The 16422-nt window shown below is 32.7% G+C and overlaps 1 protein-coding gene across 2 annotated transcripts in view; it reads left to right on the top strand.

The window, feature by feature from the left end:
• Positions 1-4588, top strand: part of LOC129907286 (cell division cycle protein 23 homolog) — a 111108-nt gene extending 106520 nt beyond the window's left edge. The window contains exons 4-6 of one of the 2 annotated variants that reach the window (XM_055983402.1): positions 3515-3679; positions 3733-4169; positions 4254-4588. In XM_055983402.1, coding sequence (XP_055839377.1) covers positions 3515-3679; positions 3733-4169; positions 4254-4490 — 839 coding nt within the window. In that variant the 3' untranslated portion in view covers positions 4491-4588. Of the gene's footprint in view, positions 1-3514; positions 3680-3732; positions 4170-4253 lie in introns of those variants that run through there. The other variant, XR_008770997.1, reaches the window with a different exon arrangement.
• The last annotated feature ends 11834 nt before the right edge of the window (positions 4589-16422 follow it).

Below are 16422 nucleotides of genomic sequence, written 5' to 3'. Positions count from 1 at the left end.
GTTTTTTGATGCAAAATGTAAAAAAAGTATTTTATGAAAAATTTTAAACACCTGCGGTATAAAATAAATCTATGGAAACCTAAGTTTCCAACTTTCTTAAAAATATTCCCCTTAGACCAGAATATTTTTAAGAAAGTTGGCCACTTAGGTTTCCATAGATTTATTTTATACCACAGGTGTTTAAAATTTTTCATAAAATACTTTTTTTACATTTTGCATCAAAAACAGATTTCAAAATTTTTTTTACGAAAATGTGCAATAGCTATGCAGTTTTTAAAGCCTTTATGTTCTCATACAATTATTGTAGAAAATGATAAAAAAAAAGAAATAAATAAAATTCATTCATTCGTGGTTGTAGTAAACAAAAAACATAAGATGATAAAATTTAAAATACACTGAACGAAAAAAAGCCAATATTTTGTGAACTGGTTACGATAGAACTTTTTTCTATCTGTTTTTAGAACAGTCATAAGTGTAGCTATCAGCCGTTTTAGGGTTGTCCATTCTCTATTGCACACCCTGTATATATTCAGACATATTTTAAACAAAAATTCCCAGGGAAATGGTTTCGCGAGAAGGGCCACAATCGGAAAAATGGCGAAAATTTCCATTTTTGTTTGCTTTCCCATATTCTTAACCATTGAAGAACGAAATTCAAGCTAAAAAAATAATGAAATTTCAGGAACTTTTCAGTTAGGAGTTTTTTATTCAGAATAGGCCTAATTATGACGATTACAACTCAACTTCAACTTTTTGAATCGTTATACCTAAGAAACGGTAGGTCTTAGGAAAAAAAGTGTCTTGACACTTTTTATATATAATAATCTGGTCTACAATTCTTGAAAATTTTGTGATAAGACTTACCGTTTTGCTGAAAATCGTGAAAAACCAGTTTTTGTGACCTTTGACCCCCCGTAAATTTTTTTCCAGGCCTCGGATCGATGAGGACTTTTTAGATTTAATTTATGACGGTGTTTCCAACAATCCTACCGATTTTCAGCTTGCTGGGAATTAATGTAACCTCACCCCCTTATTTTAGTCTAATTTGACCGGACCATAAATTCACTTTACATAAATTTATGTTGCAAATAAAGTGTATTCACATGTGGAAGGAAAGGGGCTCTGAATGGTTATAAAAATATATTTTGCACAATTTTACACAGCAATACATTATTGTTTTTATTGTTTTATTTGTTTTTTGTTAACAAAGACTTATTTTCTTACTATTTAATTCAATAAAAGTTTTTGCAATTGTGTTAAAGAATGATTTCAAAGGGTTTTTGAATTTTACACTTTGGTTTTGATTCTATCACACACCAGAATGGCTCGAATGACAGCTTTGGCTTTATTTTTGACAGTTTTTATGCCACCCTCCTCTACACTATAAATGTGATATGCACCCATTCCTGTACTTCTTATTCTTAGCCCTCTGTCGGCACACGGGCGCGAATTAGGCAGGAAAAAAAATAAAAAGTGGTCACAAAAAAAGTGTCCTATAAGAATGAAGATACATTTTTTGGAATTGTGAATACAAAATTCGAATTCCTCGGAAAATTCTACATCAATTTCATATATGATTCTCTATAAAATAGTGAGACCGAAAAAAGTTCTAGCGACATGAAAAATTATAAACCAAATTCGCAAAAAAGAGGTGTGCTTACAGAGGGTTAGGAAAAAAGGCGCGCCTCTTCAGGCTTCGTGTAATAGCTTACTAAGCAGTAGATAAATATTTGCAAAGGAACGCAGCTAATGAAACTCTGTACACATTCCAATAAATATTTATAATAGCTGTAAAACAAATGATATGTTTTTGTTAATATTTTAACACGTTGACTGCCATGTGACCGGTGGGTCACTCAAAAGTTTCCCACGAGGCCATGTGAACCTCCGGTGGGTCACAGTCAGTACATTTCTTAAAAGAAGAGAAGATGTGACCCACCGGTGGTCACACTTTTAAAACACATCAAAGACACTTATTACTTAAAACTAAAGACACAGAGAGATACGTTTAAAACAAACATACCCGGTTGGCACTCAGAGGATATTTTGTTTTTTGTTCGGTGACAGTCAACGTGTTTTAAGATTGTGCCCCTCATAGCAAGTTGTGACCCGATTTTTTTTTTATATTGGAAGAGTTTAAAGGCCTCAACCCATAGAATCCGTTGCGTCCGTTCCGTCAATCCATCCGTTGAAGTTGAAGGATGGGACAGAAAGGGGTGACCCATAATATACGTCATATGACGGATTGCTTTTTGACAGCTCACTTCAAATTCCAAGGTGTGTTCGATATTTTATCGCTGAATGTGCACTAAGGACAGGGTTCCCAGGTTTTCAAAACAAAAATCCCCTTTTTTTAACACCAAAACGTTTTTGTTTCCCCTTTTTCGTAAAAAAATCCCCTTTTTTTTGTGAAGAAAAAAATGCAAGTATTTAAAAACTTTTTTAAAAAAATATTAATTTTGTACTTATTTAATTTAACCTTAAAAAAAAACTTAATAATTTAGGTACATATAAATCTTATTTTGAGGAAAAATCCTACCGTAAATCCGAGATTTAGCTAAGTAGATTTAAAATAAATCTCGAGATTTGTTCTAAATCTACTTAGCTAAATCTCGGTGGAAACACACCTTCTTATGAAAAGCGACCCATAAACGACGGAACGCACGGAGACGGACGGATTCGACGGAAGAAGTAGCCCAACTTTCTACTTTTTCATCCGTCGTATCCTTTGACATTGGTTGTCAACAATAGACCTGTTCGATTTTCTGTTTCTGAGTGCACGCCGGGGAATTTCAGAACTAAGAACTGTGTTCTTTTCTTCTCCGATTTTATGAATTGTGAACTTTAGTTGTTTATTTGTGAAGAAAATGTAATAAAAGTAACATTTTATGATATATCTAATAAATTACATCAATTAAATACTTAAATTCTGATGTAGAGTTCAATTTTACTATGCCAAAGTCATACCTACAACTCATAATTTGCTATAAAAAATTGTTTTTAACTGAAGAGCAAGTGCCTACATGAAATCTAGTCGAGCATTTTATTTTATTAAAAAAAAAGAACAACAATAATAGTTAAAAATTTCTTGCATCAGAACTTCCTTAGTGCACATTCAGCGATAAAATATCGAACACACCTTGGAATTTGAAGTGAGCTATCAAAAAGCAATCCGTCATACGACGTATTCTATGGGCCACCCCTTTCTGTCCCATCCTTCAACTTCATCGGATGGATTGACGGAACGGACGAAACGGATTCTATGGGTTGGGGCCTTTATCGAGTTGTCAGTTGCAAACTTCGACGGAATGGACGCAACGGATTCTATTGGTGGGGCCCTTAACACATTACAGGGCCAAAAATTTAAAATAAATACTAGAAAAGGCGAAACGAAGTCCGCCGGGTCAGCTAGTTATTATTAAATATAAAATTAAAATTTAATTTTTAAATTTAATTAAATGCTCCTTAAAATACATCTTTTTAGTTGCTTAAATTATTTTATTTCTGTATTTAGGTAATTATTACAGCGTACGCAGTGATCATCAGAAGGCAATTATGTATTTCCAAAGAGCTTTGAAACTTAATCCTCAATATTTAGCGGCTTGGACATTGATGGGACATGAATTTATGGAATTAAAAAATACAAATGCTGCAATTCAGAGTTATCGCAAAGCTGTTGGCAAGTGTGATAATATGAGTCTCTATAAAAGGTATATTTTACTTTTTTTTCAGAGGTAAACAAACGTGACTATCGAGCGTGGTATGGCCTAGGACAATCGTATGAAATTTTGAAAATGCATTACTATAGCTTGTATTACTTCAAAAACGCTCACAAATTAAGACCTTTTGATAGTCGGATGCTTGTCGCACTTGGAGAAACTTATGAAAAGCTAGAAAAAAACAAAAACGCCGTAACGTGCTATTTAAAAGCATGTAATGTTGGAGATATAGAAGGCATTGCACTTTACAAGCTTGCAAATCTCTACGAAAAGTTGGGAAATATTGAGAATGCAGTACCTGCCTATTTGTCGTATTGTATGGATGAAAGGGCCGCAGCGGATAAGCAGAGCTTATACCACGCTTATATAACACTTGCAAATTACTATGAAAACAATGGGCAGTATGAGAAAGCTGCTCATTTCGCTTATAAGTGTCTCGAGTCTGATGAGGTAACAGTAATACAGTCATATACTTTTTCCTTATATCTTCTCATATACTTTTTCCTTATATCTTCACTTTATTATTCATTTTAGAAAAAATCTGAAGCTAAATCTCTCCTTAAAACCATCGAAAACAAACGATTACTGCAGCCAATTCAATCGAGACCTTCATACAAAGATGTAGATACAAGTGATATGATGGATTCAAGCAGAATATCTATCGAAAAGCAAGAAGAAATATCTCCTAGAGAGAATATTGCAGCAGACATTTCAGACAGAAATTCAGATGATACCAACCTAATGGAAATTTCAACAATATCTATGGACTGAAGTGTGTTTAAACTCATATTTTAAACCCAAGTGTAACTTAACTGAAATCTTCAAATTAATACACATTTTTGAACTTTAGTTCATAGAAAAATTAAAAATTGGTTTATGATTGATGATGAAGAATGAACTATGAACATAACCCATTGAGTTAACAAGTTATTCATATATACATCGCGCACAGGGGCCGAATGCATGAATTCTTGGCAAAAATTATTTTAAGGCATGAAACTGATGAAAATGATTCAAAAATATAAATCTAGTGCTTTGATAGAAAAATTTTAATTTTCATTTGAGTAAAAAAAAGTTTCAATCGGAAATCGGCATCTTCCAACCAGCATTGTGAGCGTACCCTTAACCCAACCACTAATATTTTAAGACTTGGTTTACTTTTTTAGCAAAGTCAGAACTCATGTAAAAGCATTTGCGTGTATTATTGTTTAATTTTTATACTTCTTAATTCATTCGAGTTTCACTTACAGCTAACTAACATACTAATTGACTTACATACTAGAGTGATCAAATGTGTAATCGTCAGAAAAGACGTCACCTTACAACACCTCCCCCTTAATTCGACTTATATACTTAGTAAATATTGTTTAATCAGATTGTTACATTTCTGCCTTTTTTTAATCATTATAATAATGCATAAGTAATTAATTTATATTTGTTTTTTTTTTTTTATTTAATTAGGTAAAAGGTGAAGAAAACATTTATGGATTAATAAAAAAAAAATTTCATATGTGCATTTTTAAGCTATTGCATAGATTTTAACGCAGGCCTGGGATGGGGTGCTAGCCAAAAAATATAGTAACGAAAATTTATTACGCCGCACACATGGATGGTTCACTAAACGTGTATGGTATGTGTGTACATGGTACGAATGTACAATTGTACGAAGCTTGCATGTATCGAGACGAGAGCAAGCAAGCGCTGTTTGTGTGAATGGTTTCTTTCTTTTGTTTTGGTTTCTCTTCCCATTCTTCTGTTTCTTGTTCAACTTGTTGTGATTTGTGAACGAGTAAAGCGTTGCGTTGCGATTGTAGAGAAAAGAGAAAAAGTATTCTTGTGTTTTCTTATTTTTTGGTCTGGAGAAGTTTATGACATGAGATTGTGTGTATGCATGTTTTCAAATGTGACCTTGTTGTTGTAGGTGTATGAATTGATAGGTAGATACAAAATCAGATCATTGGTTTTGTGTAGGGTAGGTAAACAAATTATAATTGCATAAGTTGACAAAAAATGCAAAGCAATAGCTTAACCGCGGCAGTCCTCGAGTGCCACAAGTCTTTTTTTACAATTATTATGTAGCAGATAATCATTTAATTTCATCTGATATTTCATAGTTTTTCTTTTTCATTATTTTTATTATTCTTATTATTGTTATTGTTTTTTTTTTTAATCTAAAAAAAAATTGCAATCTTGATCGACTCGGTTTTTTTTCTTTTTCAGCTGCAGCCAAATAATCCTTAAAATCTCTTAAGAATGTCTGGAAATTATTTGCCATGTTGCCTTCTAGTAAGAGTGGTTCAGATTTATTAAAGTCCTTGATTTCTTCCGTCACGTGTTGAATTTGGATTACAGCTTCTGTATTATCTTGGTTTTTAGTGTCTTCCTTTTTTATTTCTTTTGTTTCTTCTTCGGTCATTTCATTTGTTTATGAATTAAATCTACTAACCGAGTCATTTATTTAATTTATTATATTTCTTTCTGTAATTTTTACATCTGTAGGTTTTTTATCGGCTGCGCCATGTTTAATTCTTATACTTCTTTATTAATTCGAGTTTCACTTACAACTAACTTACATACTAATTAACTAACATACTAGAGTGATCAAATGTGTGATCGTCAGAATAGACGCCACCTTACAACAATTATTGAATGTTTTCGCTCTCTTTATAAATTTTAAAACTCGCCACCGAATTCCCTGTTTTTTTCTCTCAGGATGTTAGTTTTCATTGTCTATTTGTGAGATCGCCATCGACAAACAGGGCCCTATTTCACCAACTACAAGTTACAAACACAAATTTGTAACTTGAAGATAACAAGTACAAATTTGTACAATGAAATTCTGTTTCACAAAGTACAAAGAAGTAATTATTGAAAAAAAAAATTACAACTAACTTTTGAAAACCACAAGTTTGTAGAATAACCGTTTCCCCAATCATATTTTTTTCTTGTAAACAACAAGTTTTTCTCACAAACTTGTAAAGCTCGTTTAGTCTTCGCGGTGACCGTCGAGTTTCTTAACTCAGAAGGATAGAGGTTAAAATTGTTTTCAAATAATAGATAAGTTGACATAGAATATGAAAAAATAGGATTGCTAATGTTAAAACTAGACAACTCTATTTTAAACAAAAAATTGTCAAATGACTGTCATATATTTGTTGTTTCATCAAATAAGAAATTATATGCCATACAAACTTCTAAATACAAAAAATTAAGGGAACAAAAAAAAATTATGATTTTTTTTGGCATTTTCGATAAGCTGTATCTCAGTAAAAAATGATCGCATCATGACAAATCAAAAAGCATGTGAAAGCTACATTTTTCTAGTTTTAGGATTTAATGACTAAATATTTTATTTGTAACGGTAAAATAGGTTAATCGTTGGAAGTTATGAAGTATAAAATTGACACTGGCTCCAACAAAATTGCATCAAATATGTTGCGGAACTCTGCAAAGCTCAAAGGTACAGGTGTCTTCGTTCAACGTGATCTTTCAAAGCAACAACAACACAAACGCAGAATCCTTCTTGGCTACAGGAAAGTGATTAAAACAAAACAACCAACGGAAGCAGTTCAATTAAAAAACAATTCTTTGATAATATCAAACAAATCTTTTTATTTAAATTATAATAATGAACTTAAATACGAAAATGAAGACGGGGAGAACAAACTTCGAGAAATGTTTGGCGAATTAGATTTCCGAGCTGTCAAACGAATGGCGATGTCAAATAGACCAGCTGATACTTCCCAACCAGGGATGTCTTCTCTACCAAATTCTAGTACTAGTACTTTTTTACGAAATTGAAATTGTGAAGCCGTCAGCTCTTTAACTACTATTAATAATTGTAATATTTTGTCTTATAATGTTTCAGGTTTAACAAATAAACTATTGTTTGTAGATTTTTTTAATTATGTTCAAGATTTTGATCTATTTTTTTTGTATGAAACTCATGTAACTGAAGATAATATAAGTAAATTTTCAAATTATTTTAGAAATTTTAAATTAGTATGGAAAGCAGCAATAAAATATAATGTTAAAGGTCGTGCAAGTGGAGGTAGCCTCTTTGGTATTAAAATATCGCTTTTAAAGAACTACAGTTTTGAAGAATGTGAAGGAGTGACCGTTGTAAAACTCTTACGCGAAAACAATATGTACATAATTCCATTTTATATTAACTGCAATCATTGGAATGAAGATCAAGAACATCTGAACAACACTATGCTTCATCTTGCAGGAAAAAGTATCTTATTGATTGGTGATTTCAATGCGAGAATCGGCAACCTACAAATAAGCACCTCACAAACTATAAGAAATTCCATAGTAAATTCCGAAAACAGATTTTCAAAGGACGTTGTTCGCAATTCACACGGCACACAGTTTTTGGAGATGTTACAGTTGTATGATTGCCTAATTCTTAACGGGTGTACGAACGGAGATATGGATGGTAAATTCACATTTTATGGTGGTCAAGGAAACACTGTCATCGACTATTGCGCGGTAAACAACAATTGGGTGAATTTGATAAAAAAATTTGAAGTACAGCACAAAAACTTTTCTGATCACATGCCAATTACGGTCGTCTGGTCTAATCAAAATGTTTCGCAAGAAAAAATTCTAAAACTTATCCCTAGATTGAAATGGAAGCAGGAAGATGCACAAAAGTATCAACAAAAATTAGATCAAAACCTTGCCTTGTTTAATGAATCCTATGAGTCCACAGATATACATTCAGACCAATTATTGTGTTGCATCAGAAATTCATCGCCATCGTTGAACTCTAATGTATTTCCAAGGTTTAAGCAAAAATGGTTTGACAAAGAATGCATGAAAGCCCGAAAGAAATCATTCTCTCTCCTAAATGCTCTACGGAACTCTAACTGTGATATCCTTAAAAGTTGGTATTTTGAAGCAAATATGGAATACAAAAAGTTGTGCTTGGTGAAAAAAACCGAGTATGAGAAAAATCAGGCATGTAGACTTGGCGAAACAAAAAACTCTAAGGAATTTTGGAAAATTACGAGAGAGATAAATGGATCTCAGTTCGCGATAGGAATAGGACTGACTGCTGAAGACCTATCAGTTCACTTTCAAAATCTCCTTTGTGGCAAATCTATCCTAAACTATCATTATGCGGAACCTATGACAACTAATGAAATCTTAGATCAGGAAATTTCGATTGCAGAAATTTGTGCTGTTATCCAAAAAGCAAAGGATGGAAAAGCCCCAGGTGAAGATGGAGTCGCATATGAATTTTTTAAAAATGCTACCCCCAGTTTTTTCGCCCAGCTTAAAATATTATTCAACCAAATTTTTCAAAATGAGGACATCCCAAGTTCATTTAAGAGATCAGTTATCTTTCCAATTCACAAAAAAGGAGCTTTGGACCAAGTCGAAAACTATCGAGGAATTTCATTTATGAATGCTCTAGCGAAATTATTTTGTGGAATCCTTGCCAATAGATTGGAATCGTGGGTTGACGCCAACAATATCCTCACTGAATTTCAAGCTGGCTTTAGGAAGAATTATTCAACTATTGATCACATTTTTTCACTCACTTCAATTGTCAAAGCTTGTCAAGCTAGGAACAAGAAGGTCTATGCATTCTTCGTAGACTTCAAATCAGCCTTTGACTTGGTGAATAGGAACGCTCTCTTTTATAAGCTCTTCCATTTGGGCATATCTAGTAAATACATTCACGTCTTAAAAGAAATGTATCTCAATTCGCAAGCAGCTGTCTGGGATGGTTCTCATTACTCAAAATGGTTCGCAACAGATAATGGTGTTAAGCAAGGGTGTCTACTCAGTGCACTCTTGTTCTCACTATTCATCAATGACATAGTAGCTTACCTTCCTGGAGGAATTAGGATTGCTGGTATGTCAATAAATGTGCTTCTATATGCCGATGATTTGGTGTTACTAGCGGAATCACCCGATGTTCTCCAACTAATGATTAACCGTCTTTCGGATTATTGTTGTAAATGGGAACTTGTTATTAACACCAACAAATCCAAAGTCATGTTATTCTCAAGATCTGCCAGGAGTCAAAACCGATATAATTGGTTCTTTAATGGTACAAATCTTGAAGTGGTTACGGAATACAATTACTTAGGAGTGAAACTTAACCCTAAACTTGACTTTAATGAACACTTAGTGGCAAAAACAAATTCTTGTCAAAGTATGTTGAACCTATCGTGGAGTAATGTGTTCTCTAACAAACGGATACCAATGTCTGCAAAATACAAGATCTTTGACACTGTTGTCAAGACTACACTTTGCTATGCTGCTCAAGTATGGGGTATAGACGAGTATGAACCGATTGAAAAATTCCACAGGAATTTCTTAAAAAAACTTTTTAATTTTCCTTTACAAACCCCAAGCTATGCACTTTACCTCGAAACGGGACTTCCCAAACTTTTCACTGGTACCATGAAGTCTCAGGCAGATTTTATTTTGAAAACTTTTCGTCACCCAGATCAACGGCTGTCTAAAAAATTGCTACTCTACGAAGTAAGAAATGAGGATTGGTGGATGGCGAAATGGAAAAATATGGCAAGCAGTTTCGATGAGGCGGTTTCGATGGATTCGAGTAATTTAACAAATTTAAGGGAGCAGTTGTATCGTATTATTGGGAAACATGAAAACTCTGTGCGTGATGCCTTTAAAACCAGCGCCCGTAATTCTTTAAGTAGAATATTGTACTCCCAACTCAATATATGTTTAAAAGAATCAAATTACTTCCAAGACTCCTTAAGTTATAAGGAAATTTCTTTAATATTTAAAGTAAGATGCGAAATCTTAGGACTTAACGGAACACCTTACAATGGAAGTTTTAACCAATTTTGCACCCTATGTAACCTTAAGTCCAAAGAAGACTCTTTTCATTTCATGAGCATATGTCCCATTTTTGCAACGCAGCGATGTTCATACTTTGGAAAAAGAACCCTATCAATGGAGGAAACAATAAAGCTGTTGAACGGACCTGATTGGAAACCTCTCGCCTTATTCTTGACAGATATTTACAAGTATAGAATGTTAATTATCACAGAATTTGAATAGTTACACTTATTTATTATTTTATAAAGAAAAGATATATTTATATATAAATTTGCTAACCGAGCTGACGGCAATGCCATAGCTTTAAATTCTTTAAATTGTTAACATGTATCTAAGGAACAAATCAATAAAATGAATTAATTACTTACTTAATTACTTACTTACTCGTTGGAACTGTTCAAAAACCAACATTTTCAATTTTTTTTTTTGTTTTTACATTTTTTGTGATGAAATGATAATAATTTTTAGAAAGGCTATTTATTTTGCTTCAAGATTATTTTTGTTTCAAAATTCTACGATTTTTTTAGACTACAATATCATTCCTCGAACCAAAAACCATACTTTTGACTTTGACTATCAATATCTCAACAATGGATCACTCCACAGAAAATTGAGGAGCGTTTTTTCAAAACTCAACAAACGCATTTTTTGCGAAAATGAGTTATTGGTATCGAAATTTTTGTCACGACCAGGCGCACAAGATGACAAAATAAAATTTTTAAAAAAGTTAACAGTTTTAATTTAAAAAAATATTTAAAATCGAGCGTTTTTTCAAAACTCAACAAAATTACTGGAGGTTTTTGCAAAACTCAACAAAATTATTGGAGGTTTTTCCAAAACTCAACAAAATGGCTCGTTTTTGCAAAACTCCACAAAGTTTACCTGTGGTTGAAAAGCAAATATTATTATTATATGGGTTGTTTAGTTTTAATTGTTTATTGGTATATTTATGTACATAATGTTGTAAAAAGTGTACAGCTATTACTTGAATAAGTTTTTTCTCAGAACACATTAGATGTTTGTAAGGGTTGCTCAAACCGACCATCTTTATTGGAGGGTTTGATGTGTATGTATGATTACAAATCTTTTATGGTCCCGTACGCTCGTTTGACAAGTAGATCATTCTTGTTTTTCCTTCCGGGCCTAGATCGCATTTCTTGGAAGATATTTAGTTTTTCATTCATATTTCGTTCATATTTTCATTCATATTTTTGTATCCGAACAAGAGAAAACTGGAAAACAAAAGTGCAGTCTATCCAAATATAAAAAGATTTTTTACTCGGAATTTAATCTAAGCTTCGGAAATCCGCACATGGACACATGTTCAGCATGCAAAGAGTATGATGTCCAGATATCAACGTGCAAAGAAGACCCTACAAAACTGGAGGAACACAAGAACAGTAAAAAGTAACGTTTTATACTTGGCTGGAGACGGATGGCCCAAGGGGAGCAAACGAAGTAGCTTCCATCGTTGTGGACTACTAAAAAAAGCTTGAAGGAAGCCTGAAGACTCAATCTGGACCAAAGCCAAAAAAAACTACGTCTTTTTTCTGACTCTTGTGCTTCTCAAAATAAAAACACGATTTTGATGATTGCACTATGCTCTTTTCTGGAAAAAAGCAAAATATTCCAAAATATAACCCACTATTTTCCAATAAGAGGTCACAGCTACATGCCACCAGATCGTGTGTTTGGAAGAGTGGAAAAGGAATACAGGAAGAAAGAAGTCATCGTTTCTCCTGAAGAATATTACAACGTTCTTCAAAATCATGGAACCGTTAGAAAAATCGGAAAAGACTGGACCGTGTGCGACTACAAGCAGGATTCCAAAAAACTTTTAAGGTCAAAGTTGCCCTTTAAAATAAGTTCAGCGAGAGTGATATGCTACAAAAAGACGGGAAATAAAGTTGCATTATCACCTTCAGCGGATCTCCTGTAACGGTTGCACCTCTAAAAAGCCAGTTTTCCAGCGTTACCAAAAACTGCCAATTTCAAAAAGTTGCCCCAGAAAACAAAGTTTCGGAAAAAAAGATGGCTGACGTCCAGAAGCTAATGAAATTTTTTACTATTCCGGATGATGCCAAGGACTTCTATGAAACTGTTCTCTCCGCAAACGCTAAAGAGTCCACAGAGGATATGGAAAGACACTATGGCGATTAAAAAAAATGTTTTTTTTTATTCAATATTTATTTTATTTAATTTTAATATAAGTTCATTGCAATGTATATATTTCTTTAATAAATAAGCTTTTTAATACTAATTTATCTATTTATTTATTTAAAAGAAAAATAAACGTTTTTGCAAAACTCAACAAAAACCTGTATTTGTTGCGTTTTGAAAAAACGCGGTGTTTTCGTGTTCAAAATACGGACGAATCTTCCCAAATATTGAAATAGCAATCAAGCCTGTCGATTAGCAGTTCAAGAAAGAACAACTCCTCATTTCTACTTTCTGAAAATTCGACTTTGTATTCAAATGGGAAAGAAAAAACCTTCTCCTGAAAAATTTGAAAAATGCACTTGTTGAGTTTTGAAAAAACGCTCCTCAATTTAAGGATACATTTGAAAATTTCATTTAATTCTCTACAAAGAAATTAATGCCGTTTTCTTTCACTCCAATGAGAGTACCCTTTTAGTACTTATTTTTGCACTTTTGAAGGTTTTGTGTTCTTTGACGCCACAAAAGTGTAAAAAAAAAATTACTCCGGAGTAATTTTAGTACTACGGAGTACCCCGGATTTACTCCACATTTTTAGTCAGATTTACACCGATTTGCACACACACTTATGAATTTGAAGTTTGACATTTTAAAATTTTGTTTGAAAATTGAAAAATGTGAAAAGTTTTTCTTTCAAACTCTTTTCTTATTAACAAAAACAACCTATATGAATATATTTTTTATTGTATTATATTCCATCAGATATATTTCTTCCATTTTTTCGTTAATTCCTCACTTTTTCCAAAATGAAATTGAAAACCGAATAAAAAAATTTTTCAGCCAGTGTTCTTCATCAATAATAAAAAAATCCTGTGCCAGATAAAAAAAATCCCATTTTTGTCTGCGCTGATGGGATATTTTTATTTTACAATTATCAAACTAAGGGGGCATGGTATAAAAGGACAAGGTATGATCATTAGAGCCGCCATCTTACAAAATGGGGTAATAAGGTTTTGACGTCTGGCATTTGGCAAAGTCAAAAGCAACAACAATTTCCAAGACAAATTTGTTTACAACAACAATTTCAATGGGCTGGGCTGTCAAAACACTAAGTAGCCATCTTTTTTTCTTTCATTTGACAGTTCTCGATACTGAGTTTTTTCTAATGATCATACCTTCTTTTTTTATACCATGCTAAGGGGGTATGTCAATTAGGCTGAAAAAAAAACCGATCAGAAGTGTAATGAAAAATATACCAAAAGTAAACCTAAGTCTGTTTCTACAAGAAGACGCAAAGAGCGAGATGCACATAAGAGCAAGGGAGATATAAAGTTCGAAAAAAAGGGAAGGCAGATTCTCTACCGTGAGTCTCCGGTAAAAAATGTTGTGACTCTTTTTGACGTTTCTCTTTGATCTTGTTCTATTTTTTGCTGTTCTGCTTTATTTGATTTCGTCGGTCGCGGAGTCTGCTTCGTCGGTTGTATATTATTTGCGTGTGTATAGTAAAGTTTTTGATTTATTCAAAAGTTTTCGTTGCACATATCCCCACTGGAGTTGTTTCTTTTTTTTTTTGTATATTTTGGTGTTTTTTTTGGAATTGAAATACATAGTCTGCTTCTACACGAAGCAGATGTACATAAGAGCAAAGGAGAAATCGATCTTTCTCTCTCCCTTGTTCTCATGTGCATCTTGTGCGTCTACGTCTTCCTGTAGAAGTCGTCATACGAAAACAAAAACAAAATAAAACCAAAGAAAATAGCTGTCAAATTTGCGTCTTCAAAAAAATACTACGTGTAGAAGCGCCTTGCGCCTTCGTGTAGAAGCAGACTTATTATGCTTAGACAATTATTATGCTTCATATGTTATTAATATTATTTTTTTTTTCAATTCATAAAATGTTTTCCCTAGGCCTGTTATTACTATTTCTTTCAAGGAAATTATCCATTTTTGCCTTGTCACACACACAATTACAAAACAAAAAATTACTCTCATTATGTTCTTTCACTCCAGAAAAAGGAGTAAAAATTTAGAGTACTCCTTAATAGAGTGAAAGAAAACGACATAAGTTTGCTTTGTTAAAAAAAATGTTTTCGTACATTTGATATCAATTTAGAAAAGCTATTAAAATAGGCCTTTTTACAGTTTTTTAGAAAATGTGCCGCTATTTCATAACTTTGGGTGATAAGATTAAGCTGAGGCTTAATTATTATTGAAGCTTAATAGACCTAAAATTAATTTGCAAAGTTTCAGACTAATTCATCAAACAGTTTTTCTGTTGTGATGGTTTGAATTTTTGAGATAATTTAAAACACCACATTTTTGCAGCTGTAAATGACTTCTAATCATTTTTTTATGAGCAAAATCAAATTCTTTTGAGTTTATTTGAACATTTTATTAATAAATACCTTTTAAATCTTGGATAAACCAATCTGTTTGACATCGTTAACTCATTGAGCATTAAATTTAAAAGTCCTTTTAGTTATAAAGCCAAGTTTAAAAAAGGATTTCTATTTATTCAATCTCCGTTAGTGTCAAATGTCATTTCAGTTATTATTTCATTATTATTTTATTTGAAAAAATTTGTTCGTAAAATAAGCTAAGAAATCATTAGCCCTCCCAACTAACATTTCAGCTTCGGTTAAGGTATTACAAAAGCTACATTTCAGCTTCTTTTAAACTTTAGTAAGGTTGTTGGGCATGGAAAAAGGAGAACGTTATACAAGTTTGACCTTCTATAAGGATCTTAAACGAAGCTTTACCGAAGCTCTACAGAAGCTTTGAGGTTTGACAGATAGCTTCGGAAGAGCTTGTATAGCTCTTTAATACATGTCTTATCGAAATTAAAAAAAACAACTACAAAAACAAAAAAGAATTCTTTTTTAACTGGTTTTAAATCATGAATTTTATCTTTTGATCTGATATTATATATAACATTCCATTAGTTTTTAGTATATCTATTAATAATAATTTTAAAAGTATATAATTTTTTTACCACACCCAGGAATCGAACTTCGTATCTGCTTGGTGGTAGTCCATCACTCTACCCACTCGCCCATCCTAGTATATTCATTAATGAAATCAAAAACTTAATCAGTTCAAATAGCAAAAAAATGTCCGAGCTAAATTATTCAATGTCAAAACCAAAAAGTGTACGAGCTAGATTATTTAATATCAAAACCAAAAATCAAATACAAAACTTAGTAATTTCTGTAAAGCCTCTATAAATTCATTAAACAGGCTTATCCGAAAAACAAGTTTTTTTCGTTTAAGTTTCTTTAACAGTATTTAAACAACTTATTAGAAGTTTTTAAACAAGTCCGAACTTCTATAAGCAGTTAAATTCAGAAGCAAGCTCAATACAAGCTGTATAGAAAGTAGATCCTGCGAGATTTCAATTTATAGAAGCTGTTGTGCTAGTTGGGCTGTTCCATTGGAGGTGGTTGTTTACTCGTGAGTAGAAATCTAGTACAACAACTACACATTCCTATCTCCTCGAGTAGAAGATCATGTGTTAATTCTAGTACTAGAGTACCATAGAGAAAGGAATACCTAGAGACGCGACTTCGGTTGGTTTTTCTCTTCCAACCTACAAGCTGCAATGAGATAAAAACTCCACAGTGCTTATATGTGGTAGTTTTCCCGTGCCATTTAAATGGCACCAACACATTCAACTGTGGAGTTTTGCTCAAAACAATAATTTAAGTGCTCATTAGAC

The sequence above is a fragment of the Episyrphus balteatus genome, chromosome 1, assembly GCF_945859705.1.
Source record: "Episyrphus balteatus chromosome 1, idEpiBalt1.1, whole genome shotgun sequence".
Classification (NCBI taxonomy): Eukaryota; Metazoa; Arthropoda; class Insecta; order Diptera; family Syrphidae; genus Episyrphus; species Episyrphus balteatus.
This window is presented reverse-complemented; position numbering and strand designations above follow the sequence as displayed.